Source organism: Heterodontus francisci, chromosome 34 (genome assembly GCF_036365525.1).
Source record: "Heterodontus francisci isolate sHetFra1 chromosome 34, sHetFra1.hap1, whole genome shotgun sequence".
NCBI classification, from domain to species: domain Eukaryota; kingdom Metazoa; phylum Chordata; class Chondrichthyes; order Heterodontiformes; family Heterodontidae; genus Heterodontus; species Heterodontus francisci.
Window position 1 is genome coordinate 16440379 of NC_090404.1, and position 17719 is coordinate 16458097.

General features: G+C 51.0%; 1 protein-coding gene across 2 annotated transcripts; it reads right to left on the reverse strand.

The window, feature by feature from the left end:
- Nucleotides 1–637: 637 nt before the first annotated feature.
- On the reverse strand, nt 638–17320 carry LOC137349113 (nucleolar protein 9-like). 2 transcript variants are annotated; one of them, XM_068014467.1, is made up of 10 exons: nt 16973–17320; nt 14884–15321; nt 11162–11269; nt 10643–10784; nt 8045–8237; nt 4838–4978; nt 4022–4141; nt 2995–3225; nt 2130–2235; nt 638–1519 (listed from the first exon to the last, which is right to left on the reverse strand). In XM_068014467.1, the coding sequence occupies exons 1-10, from the start codon at nt 17124–17126 to the stop codon at nt 1362–1364; spliced, it is 1791 nt and encodes a 596-aa protein (XP_067870568.1). In that variant the 5' UTR covers nt 17127–17320; the 3' UTR covers nt 638–1361. The 2 variants fall into 2 exon arrangements, with proteins under 2 accessions (XP_067870568.1, XP_067870569.1); XM_068014468.1 differs by lacking the exon at nt 11162–11269.
- Between the last annotated feature and the right edge of the window lie 399 nt (nt 17321–17719).

Consider the following 17719-nt stretch of genomic DNA (forward strand, 5'->3'; position numbering starts at 1 on the left):
GATGATGTAATTGAGAAACAGTCGATCACGTAAACCTCCTGTAAAGCTGTATAAAAAGACGACTGGAACAATGTACTGGCAGAACCCCTACGATCATTCGTGAGAGTAGGACTTCTCGCATGCTCATAAATAAAGATCGCTCGTTTGTACAAGACATCTGACTCTCGAAGCGTTTTTGGATACCGGGCACCATCATTCCCACATCCAATATAAATTGTTTTCCCCTCTCCCCCACCCCTCCTGCCCTGAAAATTTTATTCTTCTCCCACCCACCCCCACCAGGTTCCCACCTCGGAACTCCTTCGCCATCTGCAGGTAAGTTTATTTGCATCTCATTTAGTGCAATTTGCATATGTAAATGTAGGGCCGGCCGCACTGCAGATCCCCCCCCCATCGTTGCTAATATGCAATGGGCTCTTCTCGACATTGCAGGTCGAGTCAGGCCTCTCCCCACACAATTTTATTGGGCCCAGCGCCGCGACCCCCAGCATCGAGGGGCTGGTAAAATTTAGTCCTGTGTTTCAAGGTATTTGTATTGGCTGTGCGGTTTGTTGGGATGTTCCTGAGAAATGTGACAAGGTGTTTATATCAATACAACATTACCTTGGCTTAGCCAATCATGGTCTGTCTCCCTGTGTATATCAATGAAAACCTTTATTGTACAATTTACCCACTCTGATCAGATAATAAAACATTCCCGATGGAACGCGGCCTCAGCTGGGTGATATTTTATAACCAAAACCCTGGAACAAATCCTGCGATATTTCAGCACGTGCAGTGTTAAACTGTCAATGTGGAGAGGACACCGCCCCTTTAATTCCAGTGCAGATCCTGGGGAGGGGCTGCATTGGAGACTGACCTCCAGTGGCATTGCTCGGGAGAAGTCTGCACCACGGTCATGTTTAGCTGTGAAGGTGGAGCTGCGTTTAGCCAGGCCTGCCCCTTTGAGTCCACTGGCCAGGCCCTGTGAGCGGGGACGCGGTCTGAACAAGGTCAGCTAGAGATTAATCGCCAGGCCACGTCGGCGTAGGTTGGCGGCTGCTGGTAAATCCTTGGGATCCTGCCCTCGGGGAGAGGCCGGGTTTCTATTGGTCTGAAGACACCGGCAGGAAATGACTGTCTCTCTCTCTCTCATCAGTTGCTGCTGCCTTTGACACTGGGAAACGTGACGTGAAGGAGCCCCCACGCGCGGAGTGAAGGCGGGATTAAAATTCCGCCTCTTCTGAACGACGCGTTTAAATCCGGTGGCGACAGGTCGGGTCTATCGAGGGCGCAAAGATGGCGGCACGGGCTCCTGCGGGCCGACTCAGGAGGGCGATGCTCGCTGAGCTCCCTCCCTCGGCCTTTCCACCACCCCTCCATCAGTCCTCCAGCAGCTCTGCGAACATCTTCCTCCGCTTGCTCTCCGCCACCTGATACTCGTCCCACAGCCGCCGGCGCTTCTGAAAGTGCGCCAGGGCGAAGTTCCGCGCGATCCAACAGCCAATCGGGTCACTCTGCAGCTCGCGCTCTCTGCCAGCTGGAAAGCAACACAAAGGCGAGGTGAGGTGGGGCCAGCTGAGAGATTCAGACAGCTCTTGGTGGAGGAGAGGGTGGGGGCACTGGACCGGGATAAAGGAGACAGGATCCATTCCCTAGTTTGGGGGCTCCAAAGCCATTCTTCCCTCTGTGGGCACCCCACAGCCCCCTGCCCCGACCCCAAGCTGGGATCGTCAAACCAGCTCTCCGTATCCCGCTGCCCACCCCGCACCTCACCAGGTCTGTCCTCTCACGCCCTCCCACCATTCAGCCCAGGTCCTTCCTCACCTCCATTCCAGGGTCTCTCCCAGCAGGTCCCTCCTCTTTCCCCGCCCTCCCAGCAGGTTCCTCTTCCTCTCTCTCCCCCACTGCCGATCCTCGAAGCAGGTCCCCCCTCCTGTCTGTCCCCCACCGCCCAGCTGGTCCCTCTACATCTCCCCTCCCCGTGATCACACTTCATTTAGAGGCCCAGGGAGGGGTCACTGCCCAACCTTTCCAAGCCTCGAGTCACTGCCACAGTCTGAGGGACACCACAAAGCGGGGAGAGGGGAAAAAAAAAAGCACCGCTCTCAAGAGCGAAAACTAAGCTCAGAAGGTGGAAATTTGCTCACCGAGCTCCTCGGCAATGCTCCGTTTCATTCCGATCGGCACAGATTTCCAGATCTGGTCCAGGACTCGGCTGCCATATTTGTCACAGGCCAACTGGGCAAACTGGCCCTGCGGAAAAAAAACAGAGGCACACATCTGAGGTTAGGGCATTGAACGCCAGGGACCGAACCTTCCACAGTCACCCAACCACTGCAGCGAGCTCACCTTCACTCAACCGCTGCCTCCTATCCCTCGATTGGGTCCCTCCTTAACCCCCTCTGTCCCATTTAATATTTTACACCCTCGATCGGGACCCTCCTTAACCCCCTCTGACCCATTTAATATTTTACACCCTCGATCGGGACCCTCCTTAACCCCCTCTGTCCCATTTAATATTTTACACCCTCGATCGGGACCCTCCTTAACCCCCTCTGTCCCATTTAATATTTTACACCCTCGATCGGGACCCTCCTTAACCCCCTCTGACCCATTTAATATTTTACACCCTCGATCGGGACCCTCCTTAACCCCCTCTGTCCCATTTAATATTTTACACCCTCGATCGGGACCCTCCTTAACCCCCTCTGTCCCATTTAATATTTTACACCCTCGATCGGGACCCTCCTTAACCCCCTCTGTCCCATTTAATATTTTACACCCTCGATCGGGTCCCTCCTTAACCCCCTCTGTCCCATTTAATATTTTACACCCTCGATCGGGACCCTCCTTAACCCCCTCTGTCCCATTTAATATTTTACACCCTCGATCGGGTCCCTCCTTAACCCCCTCTGTCCTATTTAATATTTTATACCCTCGATCGGGACCCTCCTTAACCCCCTCTGACCCATTTATTATCATAGCCCACTCCTCCTGGGGGTTCCTCCTCACCGTGAGCTTCCTGATGATCTTCCTCCTTTGCTTGCCTGACACGGTGCTGCTGGTTAACAAGGCGTCGTAGACGTGACTCCCCGCCTGGTCACAGGCCAGCCTGACGTGGTCACCCTGCGACACGGCCGCCATGCTGCGTACCACCGCGGCGGGCTCGTCGAAGTGGAGGAGGTGCTGCATCAGCAGCGAGCCGTGGTAACTGACAGCCTCCAGGCGCTTCTCCTCGGAGGGCTGGGCAGTCGGGAGAGACAAAGCGGGTTAGCGGGAGACTCGGACAGGACAGCGCAAGGGGCACTGAGTGGGACAAACTCTGACCTTTCACCCTCCGGGACCTGGGGTCAGAGGAAGGCCCAGAGGGTCGGAAGGTCACCTCTCTCTCTCTGATTGGGGACTGGGTGAGGTCGCGGGTCAAACTCTGACTTTTCACCTTCTGGGACCTGGGGTCAAATCCAGACCTAGGCAGAGGGTCTGACAGTCACTTCGTGCCCTGATGTTTTGTAGGGAGGAGTCTGGGTGAGGTCTGTTAATTGTATATTAATTGTCAGCAGGCCGTGAGCATTAACTGGGGATGCACTTGTGCCCCATACATAGGAACAGACAAAATATGGTTGTCGGGTAAGGAGATGCATGCTTGCAATGTGCACCTCTGTAAATAAAAGCGTATAAAGTGTGCAAACAGTAGGCTCCAGTGCTATCCTTCATCGCTGGTCTTGCTGCAATAGAACAAGGTCATGGGTCAAACTCTGACCTTTCACCCTCTGGAGCCCTCAAACAAGAAGCAAAAAGGTTGCCCCTTTGAAGGTCAACGCGGGCAGGTTTTTCTGCCGATACTGGTGGCAGTGCGAGGAGGATAAAAAGGAGGAGGGGAGGCAGAGAGAACCAGATTAACAAGCTGGTGAGAAGTTTCTTCAACGGGATGCGTGATTGGTTGCCGAGCGTGGCGTGCACGAGCCTCGGGGCTGGGGCGGGGGGGGGCGCAGTTCCTGCAGGTCAGCGTGCCAGGACGCTCTCTCCGTCCCCGATTTACCTGGTACTCTGTAGTCGAGTCCTCCCCGTCCAGGTTGTAGAAAACCTCGTAGGTCAGGAGAGAGACGACGAGAGGCACGCAGGCCAGCCTCCGTGAGGCAGGCTCGTAGCAGTGGAAAGCCTGAAGAGCAGAAAGCAGAGCCAAGTGGAGGAGATGGTGCAGCAGTAATGTCACTGAACTAGCCACCCAGCCTAAAGCCCAGGGGAGCCCGGTTCAAATCCCATCACGGCAGCTGGTGGAATTTAAATTCAAATAATTGATAATCTGTGCCACAAAACTATCAGCGACTGTCGTAAAACCCCATCTGGCTCACTAACGTCCTTTAGGGAAGGAAATCTGCTGTCTTCACCTGGTCTGGCCTACATGTAACTCCAGACCCACAGCAATGCGGTTGACTCTTAACTGCCCTCTGAAATGGCTGAGCAAGACACCCAGGGAAATTAGGGACGGGCAGCAAATACTGGCCTTGCCAGCGATGCCCACACCCCATTCCAGAGGAAGAGGTTAACAAATGAGTGGGTTTCAGGCTGGCAAGATGGCCTGGGCAGCTGCTCATCCCTTGGAGGGGGGGGGGGGGGGGGGGGGGGCAGAAAAGAGAGGAAAATCTGCCCCTCGTGACTCCAGCGCACACCTGTGCCAGGGAAGGACGGGATCAGGGTTCATTCACGAGGCCCCATGCAGTCGAATATCCTGGCAACAGCTGGGGTTGTAAAATTTAAATCTGACTACCTGGGGTGGGACGGGAAGGGAGCTGGTGCCTAATAAGTCCAGCAAGGTCTCCACCCCCACCCAGGGGACAGCAGGTTGTGCCCTTACCTGGTACAGTCTCATCAGCATAGCCTGCTGCTTCTCTTTGTGCTTCACGCAGGCTGCGACCAGCTCAGTAATGATCCCCATGTGTCCCTGTGCCAAAATGTCCTCCAGGGCAGGGCAAAGCTCATCGAATAGTTTTGAAAACTAAGAAAATTCAGAGAGAAAGAGGTCAGTAGATTGGACGAGGCCCAGCTCATCCCACAAGACAGGTTCGTGGAGCTCAGCCTGGATCCCAATGGCACTTTTTATTTGATTCTTTCGCGGGATATGGGCGTCGCTGGCTAGGACCAGCATTTATTGCCCACCCCTACTTGGAGGGGAACTTGCAGGCGGTGGTGTTCCCCGGCATCTGCTGCCCTTGGCCTGCTCAGTGGTAGAGGTCACGGGTTTGCAAGGTGGTGTTGAAGGAGCCTTGGTGAGCTGCTGCAGTGCATCTTGTAGACGGTACACACTGCTGCCACTGTGCGTCAGTGATGTAGGTGTACCTATACCTACACCCCAAGGACTGCATCAGTTCAAGAAGGCAACTCACCATCAAATTCTCTAGGTCAATTAGGGACGGGCAATAAATGCTGGCCTAGCCAGCGACGCCCACATCCCATGAACAAATGAAATAAATTATGCTGAACCTTTACAAAGCTCTGGTTAGGCTCCAACTGGAGTATTGTGTCCACTTCTGGTCACCATGCTTTGGGAAGGATGTGAGGGTCCTTGAGAGGGTGCAGAGATTTACCAGAATGGTTCCGGGGATGGAGGATTTTAGTTACAAGGTGAGGTTCGAAAAGTTGCAGTTGTTCTCCTTAAAACAAAGGAGATGGAGGGAAGATTTAATAGAGGTGGACAAGATTATGACAGGCTTCGGTAAGTTAAGCAACTGTTCCCATTAACTGATGGTAGAAGGACTAGGGGACACAGATTGAAGGCTTTGGGAAAGAGACAGAGGGACTGTGAGGAAGCACTTTTTTTTTTACACAGTGGGCGGTAATGAGCTGGAACTCGCTGCCCAGGAGGGGGGTGGAAGCGAAGACAATCAAGGACTTCAAGAGGAAGTTGGATTGGTACTTGAAGGAAATAAACTTGCGGGGGCTACGGGGTTCATGCAGGAGAGTGGGACTGACTGGAATGCTCTGCAGAGAGCCGGCATGCACTCGATGGACCGAATGGCCTCCTTCTGCATCATAAGTGACTTTGACAATGAGCCTCCTCCCATGTCACTCCATCGCGCCTTTTCAACATGTCCTTCTATTCCTTTCTTCCTCATGCGTCTATCTACACAGAGTCTGTGGAGGGAACTCAGTCCCCAATCTAAAGACATCTAGTTATAATTTGATTTGAGACTCGTAGCAGAACCTACAGCAACTTGGGGTGGGGGGGAGTGGAGCAGTCGTGTTGACAGGACAGGACTGCAGTGAGCTGGGAGACGTGATACAGGGGCTGCAGTGCCACCAATGGCGGGAGAGTATAATTGTCGCATACCTGGATTTCCAAACGGCATTCCATAAAGTGCCACATAAAGGGTTAATTGGCAAGATAAGGGTTCATGGAGTTTGGGGGTGATACATTAGCGTGGATAGAGGATTGGTTAACAGACAGGAAGCAAAGAGTGAGCATTTCAGAGTTGGCAGGTAGTGAATAGTGACGTGTGCAAGGATCAGTGCTGGGGCCTCAGCTATTTACAATCTATATTAATGACTTAGATGAAGAGACAGAGAGTAATGTCTCTAAGTTTTCTGATGATAAAAAGGTAGGTGGAAAGCTAAGCTGTGGGGAGGACACAGAGAGGCTGCAAAGAGATACAGACAGGTTAAGTGAGTGGGCAACGAGATGGCAGATGGAGTGTAATGTGGGGAAGTACGAAGTTATTCACTTTGGTCGTGAGAACAGAAAAGTAGATTTTTTTTTTTTAAAAGGTGCGAAACTTCTAAGGGCTGATGTTGAGAGAGACTTGGGTGTGCTCGCACAAGGAACACAGAAAGTTAGCACGTAGGTACAGCAAGCAATTAGGAAGGCAAACGGCATGTTGGCCTTTATTGCAAGGGGATTGGTGTACAGGAATAAAGAAGCCTTACTAAAATTTTACAGGGTTTTGGTGAGACTGCACCTGGAATACTGTGCGCAATTTTGGTCTCCACATTTAAGAAAGGATATACTTGCACTGGAGGCAATGCAGTGAAGATTTACTAAATTGGTCCCTGGGATGAAGGGGGGGTGGGGGGGGGGGGGGGGTCCTATGATGAGAGGCTGAGTAAATTGGGTCTGTATTCCAGTTTAGAATAATGAGAGGTGATCTAATTGAGACATACAAGATTCTGAAAGGGCTTGATAAGGTAGAAGCTGAGAGATTGTTCCCAGTGGTCAGGGAATCTAGAACACGGGGACACAGTCTCAGGATAAAGGGGTCAATCATTCAGGACTGAGATGAGGAGAAATTACTTCACTCAAAGGGTTGTGAATCTGGAAATCTCTACCCCAGAGGGTTGTGGATGCTCCATCGTTGAATACATTTAAGGCTGGGATAGATAGATTTTTGGTCTGTTGGGAATCAAGGGATATGGGGAGTGGGCGGGAAAGCGGAATTGAAGCCAGAGATCAGCCGTGATGGTATTGAATTGGTGGAACAGGCTCGATGGGCCGAATGGTTTACTCCTGCTCCTATTTCTCATGTTCTTACTTGCATTTATATAGCGCCATTTATGACCTCAGGATGTGCCAAAGTGCTTTCCAGCCAATGAAGTACTTTTGAAGACTGTGGTAATGTAGGAAACATGGCAGTCAATTCGTACACAGCAAGCTCCCACAAACAGCAATGTGATAATGACCAATGTGTTTTAGCGATGTTGATTGAGGGATAAATATTGGCCCCACGACACCAGGAGGAAGTCCCCCTTCCCCCCCCAGCCCAGCTCTTATTCAAAATGGCGGCCGTGGGATCTTTTACGGCCGCCTGAGGGGGCGGACGGGGCCCTCGGTCGTATGGTCTCATCGGAAAGACGGCGCCTCCAGCAAATCCAGCACTACCTCAATACTGCACCGGAGTGTCAACCTGCATTTCTGCTGCTGGAGTGGGGTCTGAAACCCACAACCTATTGACTCGGAGGCGACAGTGCCACCCGCTGAGTCGCGGCTAACCCTTAGCAGAGGCCCGCCTGCGTTGAGGTTAAGATTTGTAATGCAAGATGTCGGACAGGCTCTCCTCTCGGCCTCACTCACCAGCTTCTGTGATGGGCTGGCTGCAAGCAGCCGCTGAACAGTGTAGTTTGCGATGGGGTGGAGGGCCAGGGACACCAACTGCCCTCTGAAGTGCGACTTGTAGAGCTTCCGGAAGAGCTTCTTATCCGACGCCTGGATGATGTTCTCCAGGAGGCGACTGCCCACCTTGTCCTTCAGGAACACCAGGAGGGGACTTGGAGAACACAAGGAAAAAAGACGGATAGCGTTTTTGTTGGGAGGCGGATTTGTAATTCCCCGATTCCCTCTGCCTCTGGTACCTCTCCTCAAGGGGCCGTCTGTTACGGCTCTATCGGACCCGGAGATAAGCTCCCGGTCGCAAATCCTCGGCATCACCAAGACCGTCTACCTCCCCAACGTCGTCCAAATCTGTCCCCTCCCTCTGCTGGAACGCACTCCTGGCCGCTCTCCCACATTCTACCCTCCGTAAACTGGAGGTCATCCAAACCTCTGCTGCCCCCTGTCCTAACTCGTACCTAGTCCCGTTCCCCTAACACCCCCTCTGCTCACTGACCTACATTGGCTCCCGGTCAACATCCTGATTTTAAAATTCTCATCCTTTGTTTTCAAATCCCTCCGTGACCTCACCCCCTCCCCGCCCCCTCCCTATCTCTGTAACCTCCGCCAGCCTCACGACCCTCCGAGATCTCTGAGCTCCTCTAATTCCCGCCTCGTGCATCCCCCCGATTTTAATCGCTCCACCATTGGCGGCCGTGCCTTCAGCTGCCTGGGCCCTGAGCTCTGGAATTCCCTCCCTAAACCTGTCCGCCTCTCTCTCTCCTCCTTTAAGATGCTCCTTAAAACCCACCTCGTTGATCAAGCTCTTGATCACTTGCTCTAATATCTCATTCCTTCCAGCAGGAATCCCCTGGATAGTGAGCAGGAGTGACTGACTCGGCACTGTCCTGGGCTCTTCCTGCTGTGTGTGGGGCTCAGTACCAATTACAGCCCTTCCCCCGGCTAGGGTCAGCTCACTCAGCACGGACTGGGGGAGGGGATGGGACTTGGGGTTCTTCCTGTGGGGCTTAATTATTCACTGAACCGCCATCCTTCAGACGGGAGCGTTAAAGCAACATTAAACCGTTCCCGGTGGTCACAGCTGGAAGCTCTCCCCAGTGTCCTGGAACCCAACACTCCTCCCCTCCACTGAAATCTGTCACTGGGAGTTGCAGGATCTTGCTTTGCACTGGACAACATATCTACAGAATGGCAGTGACTGTGTTTCGGGCCGTGGAAATAATGAATCAGACACCCTCTTCAACCTCCTACAACCCGAAGCAGGGTGCAGACGGTAGGAAACAGGAAGCAACTGCAAATGATTCGAAATAAGAGCAAGAAATGCTGGAACCACTCAGCAGGTCTGGCAGCATCTGTGGAAAGAGAAGCAGAGTTAACGTTTCGGGGTCAGTGACCCTTCTGCAGTCACTGACCCTGAAACGTTAACTCTGCTTCTCTCTCCACAGATGCTGCCAGACCTGCTGAGTGGTTCCAGCATTTCTTGCTCTTATTTCAGATTTCCAGCATCCGCAGTATTTTGCTTTTATGCAGATGATTCGAAACTTGGAAGTATTGTGAAGTGTGAGGAGGATAGTGTAGAACTTCAAAAGGACATAGACAAGTTGGTGGAATGGGCAGACAGGTGGCAGATGAATGCGGAGAAAAGTGAAATAATACATTTTGGTAGGAAGCACATGGTGAGACAATATCGAATAAAGGGTACAATTCTAAAGGGGGCGCAGGAGCAGAGGGACCTGGGTGATGTATATGTGCATAAGTCATTTCAGATGGCAGGACAGGTTGAGAGAGTGGTTAATAAAGCATACAGTATCCTGGGCTTTATTAATAGGGGCACAGAGTACAAGAGCAAGGAGGTTATGTTGAACTTGTATAAGACACTAGTTCGTCCTCAGTTGGAGTATTGCGTCCAATTCTGGGCACCGCACTTTAGGAAGGATGTAAAGGCATTGGAGAGAGTACAGAAAAGATTTACAAGAATGGTTCCAGGGATGAGGAATTTCAGTTATGAAGATAGATTGGAGAAGTTAGGACTGTTTTCCTTGGAGGAGAGAAGACTGAGAGGTGATTTGATCGAGGTATTCAAAATCATGAGGGGTCTGGACAGAGTAGATAGGGAGAAACTGTTCCCACTCGTGAAAGGATCGAGAATGAGAGGGCACAGATTTAAAGGTAGGAGAAGCAAAAGCGACATGAGGAAAAACTTTTTCACGCAGCGAGTGGTTTAAGGTCTGGAATGCGCTGCCTGAGAACGTGGTGGAGGCAGGTTCAACTGGAGCATTCAAAAGGGAATTAGACGTTAATATGAAAAGGAAGAATGTGCAGGGTTATGAGGAGAAGCTAGAAGTGAAACGCTCATTAGGAGAGCCAGTGTGGACGTGACGGGCTGAATGGCCTCCTTCTGCGCTGAAACAATTCTGTGACCCCGCTGGGTATTTTAGCAGCAGGAGTGTGTGTGTGTGTCTGCGTGTGTGGGAGGTGAGGTGGGTGGTGGTGAGGTGGAGTGGGGGGGAGGGGGCAGGGTGGTGGAGTGTGTGTGTAAGAAACAGTTACAGAAAAAGTTACCTGCATCCCTCCGCCTGCCCCAGCGACCCCAGATACTTGATGACGGCACCGCACAGCTCGCCGGAGACGGCCGGCAGCTTCTGGCTCAGGACCCGGAGAGCAACTTGCAACACCGGACTGGCGATGGGATGGGTCACAAACACTGCCGAGAGAAAACGGGGAGAAGTATTCCTTTTCATGCATACACGCGGAAGCTCAGAAAAAGCAAGACACCCGGGAAATGGTTGGGGGGCTGGGGGGGGGGGGGGTGGTGTTACTGTAAGATTGCAGCTTTTTGACCTGCGGCCTCAGCATCCCTCAGGGTGCTAGAGGAATTCAGGGATACGGGGATAGCGCAGGAATTGAGGTAGATGATCAGCCATGATCTTACTGAATGGCAGAACACAGTCAAAGGGCCAAATGGCCTCCACCAGATCTGATTCCTTATTTCAGTGTCTCTCAAAGACTCTGAGGGCCAGTGCACAATCACCACGGCTTGAAACCGTATTCCTGGGTCTGGTGATAATCGTGGGGCCTAACCTTTCACGTTCGCCTCCAGCAGCTTTGCCAAATCGTGCAGCTCCTCCAAGAATCCTTCCGGAACGTCAAACTCTGTCGCATTTCCAACTTGGATATCACGCTTGGCCCCTGAAAGGAATCAACACCTGTCGCTATGAGACACACGGGAGGGTTTCGGGTGGTTTATGTAGACAATACGAGATGATACAGAGTGAGTTACAGGCTGGAATCTAATCGAGGGGTTCAGGTGGTTTATATATCGTCATGGAAGTGTTTTTTCTTCGCTCTTTAAAAACTAAAGGTGGGGGGTGGGGGGGGTCTGTGTGCCTTTAAGACAGAGGGCAGTTTTAATATTCTCTGGGACGTGTGTGCACGAGGTACAAGCCTGTTCCTAAGCAACAGCAAGAGACCCCTACACTGGCTCCTGGTGAGAATTTAAAAATTCTCATCCTTGTTTTCAAATCCCTCTGTGGCCTCGCCCCATCTCTATCTCTCTAACATCCTCCAGCCTCACAACCCTTCCAGATCTCTGCACTCCTCTAATTCTGGCCTGAGCATCCCTGATTTTAATCCCTCCACCATGGTGGTAGGGCCTTCAGGAGCCTAGGACCTAAAGTTGTGGAATACCCTCCTTCAACCTCACTGTCCCTTTATGACACACCTTTCATCAAGCTTCTGGTATTCTGACCTAATATCTCTTTTGGTTCCATCCAGTAATTCACTCCCGGGTATCTATTATTCTATATATAAACCACCTGAACCCCTCGATTAGATTCCAGTCTGTAACTCACTCCCGGGTATCTATTATTCTATATATAAACCACCCGAACCCCTCGATTACATTCCAGTCTGTAACTCACTCCTGGGTATCTATTATTCTATATATAAACCACCCGAACCCCTCGATTAGATTCCAGTCTGTACCTCACTCCCAGGTATCTGTTATTCTATATATAAACCACCCGAACCCCTCGATTAGATTCCAGTCTGTACCTCACTCCCAGGTATCAGTTATTCTATATATAAACCACCTGAACCCCTCGATTAGATTCCAGTCTGTAACTCACTCCCGGGTATCTGTTATTCTATATATAAACTACCCGAACCCTTCGATTAGATTCCAGTCTGTAACTCACTCCAAGGTATCTGTTATTCTATATATAAACCACCTGAACCCCTCGATTAGATTCCAGTTTGTAACTCACTCCCGGGTATCTGTTATTCTATATATAAACTACCCGAACCCCTCGATTAGATTCCAGTCTGTAACTCACTCCCGGGTATCTGTTATTCTATATATAAACTACCCGAACCCCTCGATTAGATTCCAGTCTGTAACTCACTCCCGGGTATCTGTTATTCTATATATAAACTACCCGAACCCCTCAATTAGATTCCAGTCTGTAACCCACTCCCGGGTATCTGTTATTCTATATATAAACTACCCGAACCCCTCGATTAGATTCCAGTCTGTAACTCACTCCCGGGTATCTGTTATTCTATATATAAACTACCCGAACCCCTCGATTAGATTCCAGTCTGTAACTCACTCCCGGGTATCTGTTATTCTATATATAAACCACCCAAACCCCTCGATTAGATTCCAGTTTGTAACTCACTCCCGGGTATCTGTTATTCTATATATAAACTACCCGAACCCCTCGATTAGATTCCAGTCTGTAACTCACTCCCGGGTATCTGTTATTCTATATATAAACCACCCGAACCCCTCGATTAGATTCCAGTCTGTAACTCACTCCCGGGTATCTGTTATTCTATATATAAACCACCCGAACCCCTCGATTAGATTCCAGTCTGTAACTGACTCCCGGGTATCTGTTATTCTATATATAAACCACCCGAACCCCTCGATTAGATTCCAGTCTGTAACTCACTCCCGGGTATCTGTTATTCTATATATAAACTACCCGAACCCCTCGATTAGATTCCAGTCTGTAACTCACTCCCAGGTATCTGTTATTCTATATATAAACCACCCGAACCCCTCGATTAGATTCCAGTCTGTAACTCACTCCCGGGTATCTGTTATTCTATATATAAACCACCCGAACACCTCGATTAGATTCAGCCTGTGTCCTATTTGGTTTCTAATGCTTCTGTGAAGCAGCTTGGGACACTACATACATAAATGCTGTTATTGGAATTAAGTGGCAACTGTCTCACGACTGATTGAAGAGAAAACAACATGTTAAAGAACTGACATAAAAACAGTAGATGCTGAAAATACTCAGCAGGTCTGGCGGCATCTGTGGAGAGAGAAACAAGAGTTAACGTTTCAGGTTGATGATCCTTCACAATACCTGCCCTTTTACCTCCTCCTTTCCCACCTACCAAGACCCTCAAACACTCCTCCCAAGTGAAACAGCGATTTACAGGAGACCCCTTTCAATTCAGTACACTGTGTTTGCTGTTCACGATGCAGTCTCCTCTACACTGGAAGCCCAAACACAGGCTGGGCGACTGTTTTTGTGGAACCCCCTCCGCTCAGTCCGTAAGTGTGACCCTGAGCTCCCAGATGCCTGTCATTTTAATTCACCGCTCCGCTCCCACTCTGACTGCATTGCACCCAGACTCCTACACTGTTCCACTGAAGCTCAACATAAGCTCGAGGAACAGCCCCTCATCGTTCCATGTAACGTTGCAAAGCCTTCCAGACTCAACATCCAGCTCAACAATTTCAGAACAGAGCCTCTGCTGTTGGTAATGATTCTGCTACTGCCATTTACACCTCCTGCAGACCCATCATTTGTTCCTTTACTTACACCGTTACCATCCCCTTCTGCCTTGTACCATCCTCCCTTTCGTTATTTAATCTCTCGTGCGTTGCTGCCCGCTCAGAGACCTTCCCTTTTATTCTCCTCCCTCACTTTCCTTATCTCTGTGCTTGCTTAAAACCTTTTTTTCAAATTATTCATTCATAGGATGCGGGCATCACTGGCCAGGCCAGCATTTGCTGCCCGTCCCTAACTGCCCTTGAGAAGGTGGTGGTGAGCTGCCTTCTTGAACCCTGGGGTGTAGCTACACCCACAGTGCTGTTAGGAAGGGAGTTCCACAATTTTGACCGAGCGACAGTCAGGATGGTGTGAGACTTGGGAGGGGAACTTGCAGGTGGTGGTGTTCCCATGTGTTTGCTGCCCTTGTCCTTCTAAGTGCAGAGGTCGTGGGTTTGGAAGGTGCTGTCTAAGGATCCTTGGTGAGTTGCTGCAGGGCATCTTGTAGATGGTACACACTGCTGCCACTGTGCATTGGTGGTGGAGGGAGTGAATGTTTGTAGATGAGGTGCCAATCAAGCTGGCTGCTTTGTCCTGGATGGTGTCGAGCTTCTTGAGTGTTGTTGGAGCTGCACCCATCCAGGCAAGTGGAGAGTATTCCATCACACTCCTGACTTGTGCCTTGTAGATGGAGGACAGGCTTTGGGGAGTCAGGAGGTGAGTTACTCGACGCAGCATTGCTAGCCTCTGACCTGCTCTTGTAGCCATGGTATTTATATGGCTACTCCAGTTCAGTTTCTGGCCCACAGTAACCCTCAGGATTTTGCATCTCTAGAATTTGCAGCTGAATGAAGGATCATCGATCTGAAACGTTAACTCTTGCTTCCCTCTCCGCAGGTGCTGCCAGACCCGCTGAGTATTTCCAGCACGCTTCTGTTTTTATTTCACATTTCGAGCATCCACAGTATTTTGCTTTCATGTTTTAAAGAGGGCAGAGGCTGTGGGACTCACCGCGAGCAGCCTTTTGGCGAGGGTTTCTCTTCCTGTCCTCCGTGCTCAGGACCGTTCCCCCAAGGACCTGCAGCAGCGTCCGAAGTACGAAGCTCCCTTGGGCGTCCCGCGCGCAGTCCAGAAGCCTCTCCCGGATGCTGGCGCTCAGCTCCCGGATCAGCGCCTCCAGACTCCCACCGTCGGACGTCTCCTCTTCCACGGCCTGCAGCTGGCCCCCGAGCCTGGCTGCCTGCAGCAGCGCCGTCTGCACGACGTGGGCCCCGCAGCGGTGGCAGCTGAGCTGGGCATAGTGGGGCCGGAGGGCGCCCAGGAAGCGGCGCAGATGCGGGCCGCCACAGTGCCCTAGGAGCCGTTCCAGGACTATGCTGACCGAGGCGTGGGTGCACAGGTTCAGTTCCTGACCCCACACTTCTTCCAAGACGTTGGCGATGAAGAGATCTGGGAAGGCAAAAAAAAAAAGGTGGGGTCAGAGGTTAGAAGCGAGCCGAGGTCAGGCAGGGGTTTGCTGAGGAGTCAAAGGGGAAGGGGCTCCCACCTCTCAGGAGCTCTGGCAGTCGAGGGCTGGGTTATCTGCTTACCTGTATCTGCATATTGTCAAGAAAATCCCATACGTCAAATGAGAAATATTAATTCTTGGGTTGGAAACTTACATTAGATTTTTAATTGGGGAAAACCCTAAAATTAACTTTGAAGAAACTGGCAGCCAAGATGGCCACTGCAATTTGCATCTGAAACACCTTTGCACATTCCAAAGCCCAACCAACAGGAGTCCGAGACCCTGGACCCAGAACAATGGCTTGCTCTAAGTAACTGAATTACCTAGGATTGCTTCATTAGCACGACAGTCAAGGCAATCCTGACACATCGACTTTGAAAGAGCAAACCCCTCCAAGTGGCATCCTGGGGCCTGTGGAGCTAATTCTGAACCCTGTATCTCATTAGAAGGTTCCAGAGAATACCTGGGGGCAGTCATCTGACTGTCCATCTCTGAAAAAAACTGGGAGTTTTGTTACACAGACAAGATACAAACAGTAACTGAAACTGCAGCAGCAGAGAAGGCGGTGTACCTCCCTTTCTTTCTCTCCAGAAAACATCAAGTTTGAAAACCTTCTGCAACCATGGACCCTCCAAGTCTACAGACTGCTACAGCCAGAGACCAGGGGAAAAGAGTCACCTACAAATCTGCCTCCAAGAAAGCCCTGAGCAAAGCAGGCCAACCACAAAGTGCACACTGACCAGCCAAAGACTTCAAGAATACAACTCCAGCCAGAAGACCACCGGATCATCCAACCTCACGACTGTGGATTTAACTTTTATTTATTCTGGACTTTAATCCAACCAAAAAACCTACTTTCCACATTATAACCTATTTACGTGTGTGTGCGATTCTCATGTTAACATGTGTGCGAATGTGTCCCGTATTTTTTATCATTTTAGATCGGGTTTAGCTTGTTGAGCGTAATAAACTTACCTCTTTCTTGTTTAAACTCAAGAAAACCTGTCCGAATGGTTCTTTCACGATCAAACTACAGGTAAAACACTCACGGAGGGGGTAAGCACAACTACTGTTTTAAAAAGAAAAGGAATAAACCTTGTTGTGGTCAAATAAGAGGAAGGGCAAGAGGGGCGACTGTGACCCCCCCTCCTCCTCATTTGGCCAAAACAATATAGATAGATAAATACAGATAGTTAGAAATACATAAGTCAATCACAAGGTAATTATGCCAGAGGAAGGCCATTCAGCCCCTCTTAATCCATCCACTGACAGACCTTACATTCCCACCCCCTTCGTAGAATCTGTTTCTTAATTTACTACCGACCTCCTCGTGGGGAAACGGATCACAAGCATGCCGACCACCCAGGTTCTTCACTGGTGCAGTGTTGGGGGGGAAGGGGGGATATTTGGCCATGGTAGGCATCACAGTCCAGCCTGGATCTTGTCCACGTCCTTTGCAGGACTTCCAAAGCAGGAGTCACTGGAGCAGCAACCCTGCCTGATCACACCCACTCTGAACTCTCCTCCCACCCCACCCCACCCAGGGGCACTGAGGCCAAGTGTAGCCCCTCCCCCCCCTCCTCACACACTCACCTTTTTCTTCCTTCTCCTCGAACCCTTGCTCCAGGGCATCGCCTACCCTCCGGAAATAGCCCACGGTGGAGCCGGCCACCCGTTGGGGCTGATTATCCCCAGGCCCGGCCCCAGAGTTGGGCCCAGTCCGATCCCCCTCCTTCTTCAGCCCCATGGAGCTCAAAAAAACCTCCAACTGTAAACTGCCAGCTGCCCCACCGCCGCTTCCCTTTGACTGCAGTTTTAATCCAATTCTCTTATTTTCATTTACATTCTCCGCGAAAACGAACTTTGGTGACGGTGGTCACGTTGGTGCCGGCAGCGAGAAAGAGGATACCGGATATGGTCCGACCACCCAATCGTCCGCTGGAAGTCGGTCCGTCCGCTTATTCGCCCCGGCGCCGCGGCTGCTGGAGCACGTGATCAGCCTGGTGCGCTGCGTCGCGACCATCTTGGCAAAGGGATGGACGGGTCGGACCACAGCTTTTGTGTCGCCATCTTGGTAAAGGAATGGACGGGTGGGACCACAGCTTTTGTGTCGCCATCTTAGTAAAGGAATGGACGGGTGGGACTACAGCTTTTGTGTCGCCATCTTAGTAAAGGAATGGACGGGTGGGACTACAGCTTTGTGTCGCCATCGTGGTAAAGGAATGGACGGGTGACACCGCAGTTTTGTGTCGCCATCTTGGTAAAGGGATGGACGGTGAGGGAAGCCCACCACCATCTTGGTGAAGGAGATGACTCAGCCATTTACAGCCCAGAGGGAGG

What these genes read in the sequence shown, in the direction of transcription:
- LOC137349113 (XM_068014467.1), bottom strand. Translation starts at nt 17,126, where the DNA reads ATGGGGCTGAAGAAGGAGGGGGATCGGACTGGGCCCAACTCTGGGGCC. An exon ending in CGAGGAGAAGGAAGAAAAAG is followed by an intron (nt 15,322 to 16,972) that starts GTGAGTGTGTGA and finishes TTGCCTTCCCAG; the next exon opens with ATCTCTTCATCGCCAACGTC. An exon ending in AGATCATCAGGAAGCTCACG is followed by an intron (nt 2,236 to 2,994) that starts GTGAGGAGGAAC and finishes TTTTTTCCGCAG; the next exon opens with GGCCAGTTTGCCCAGTTGGC.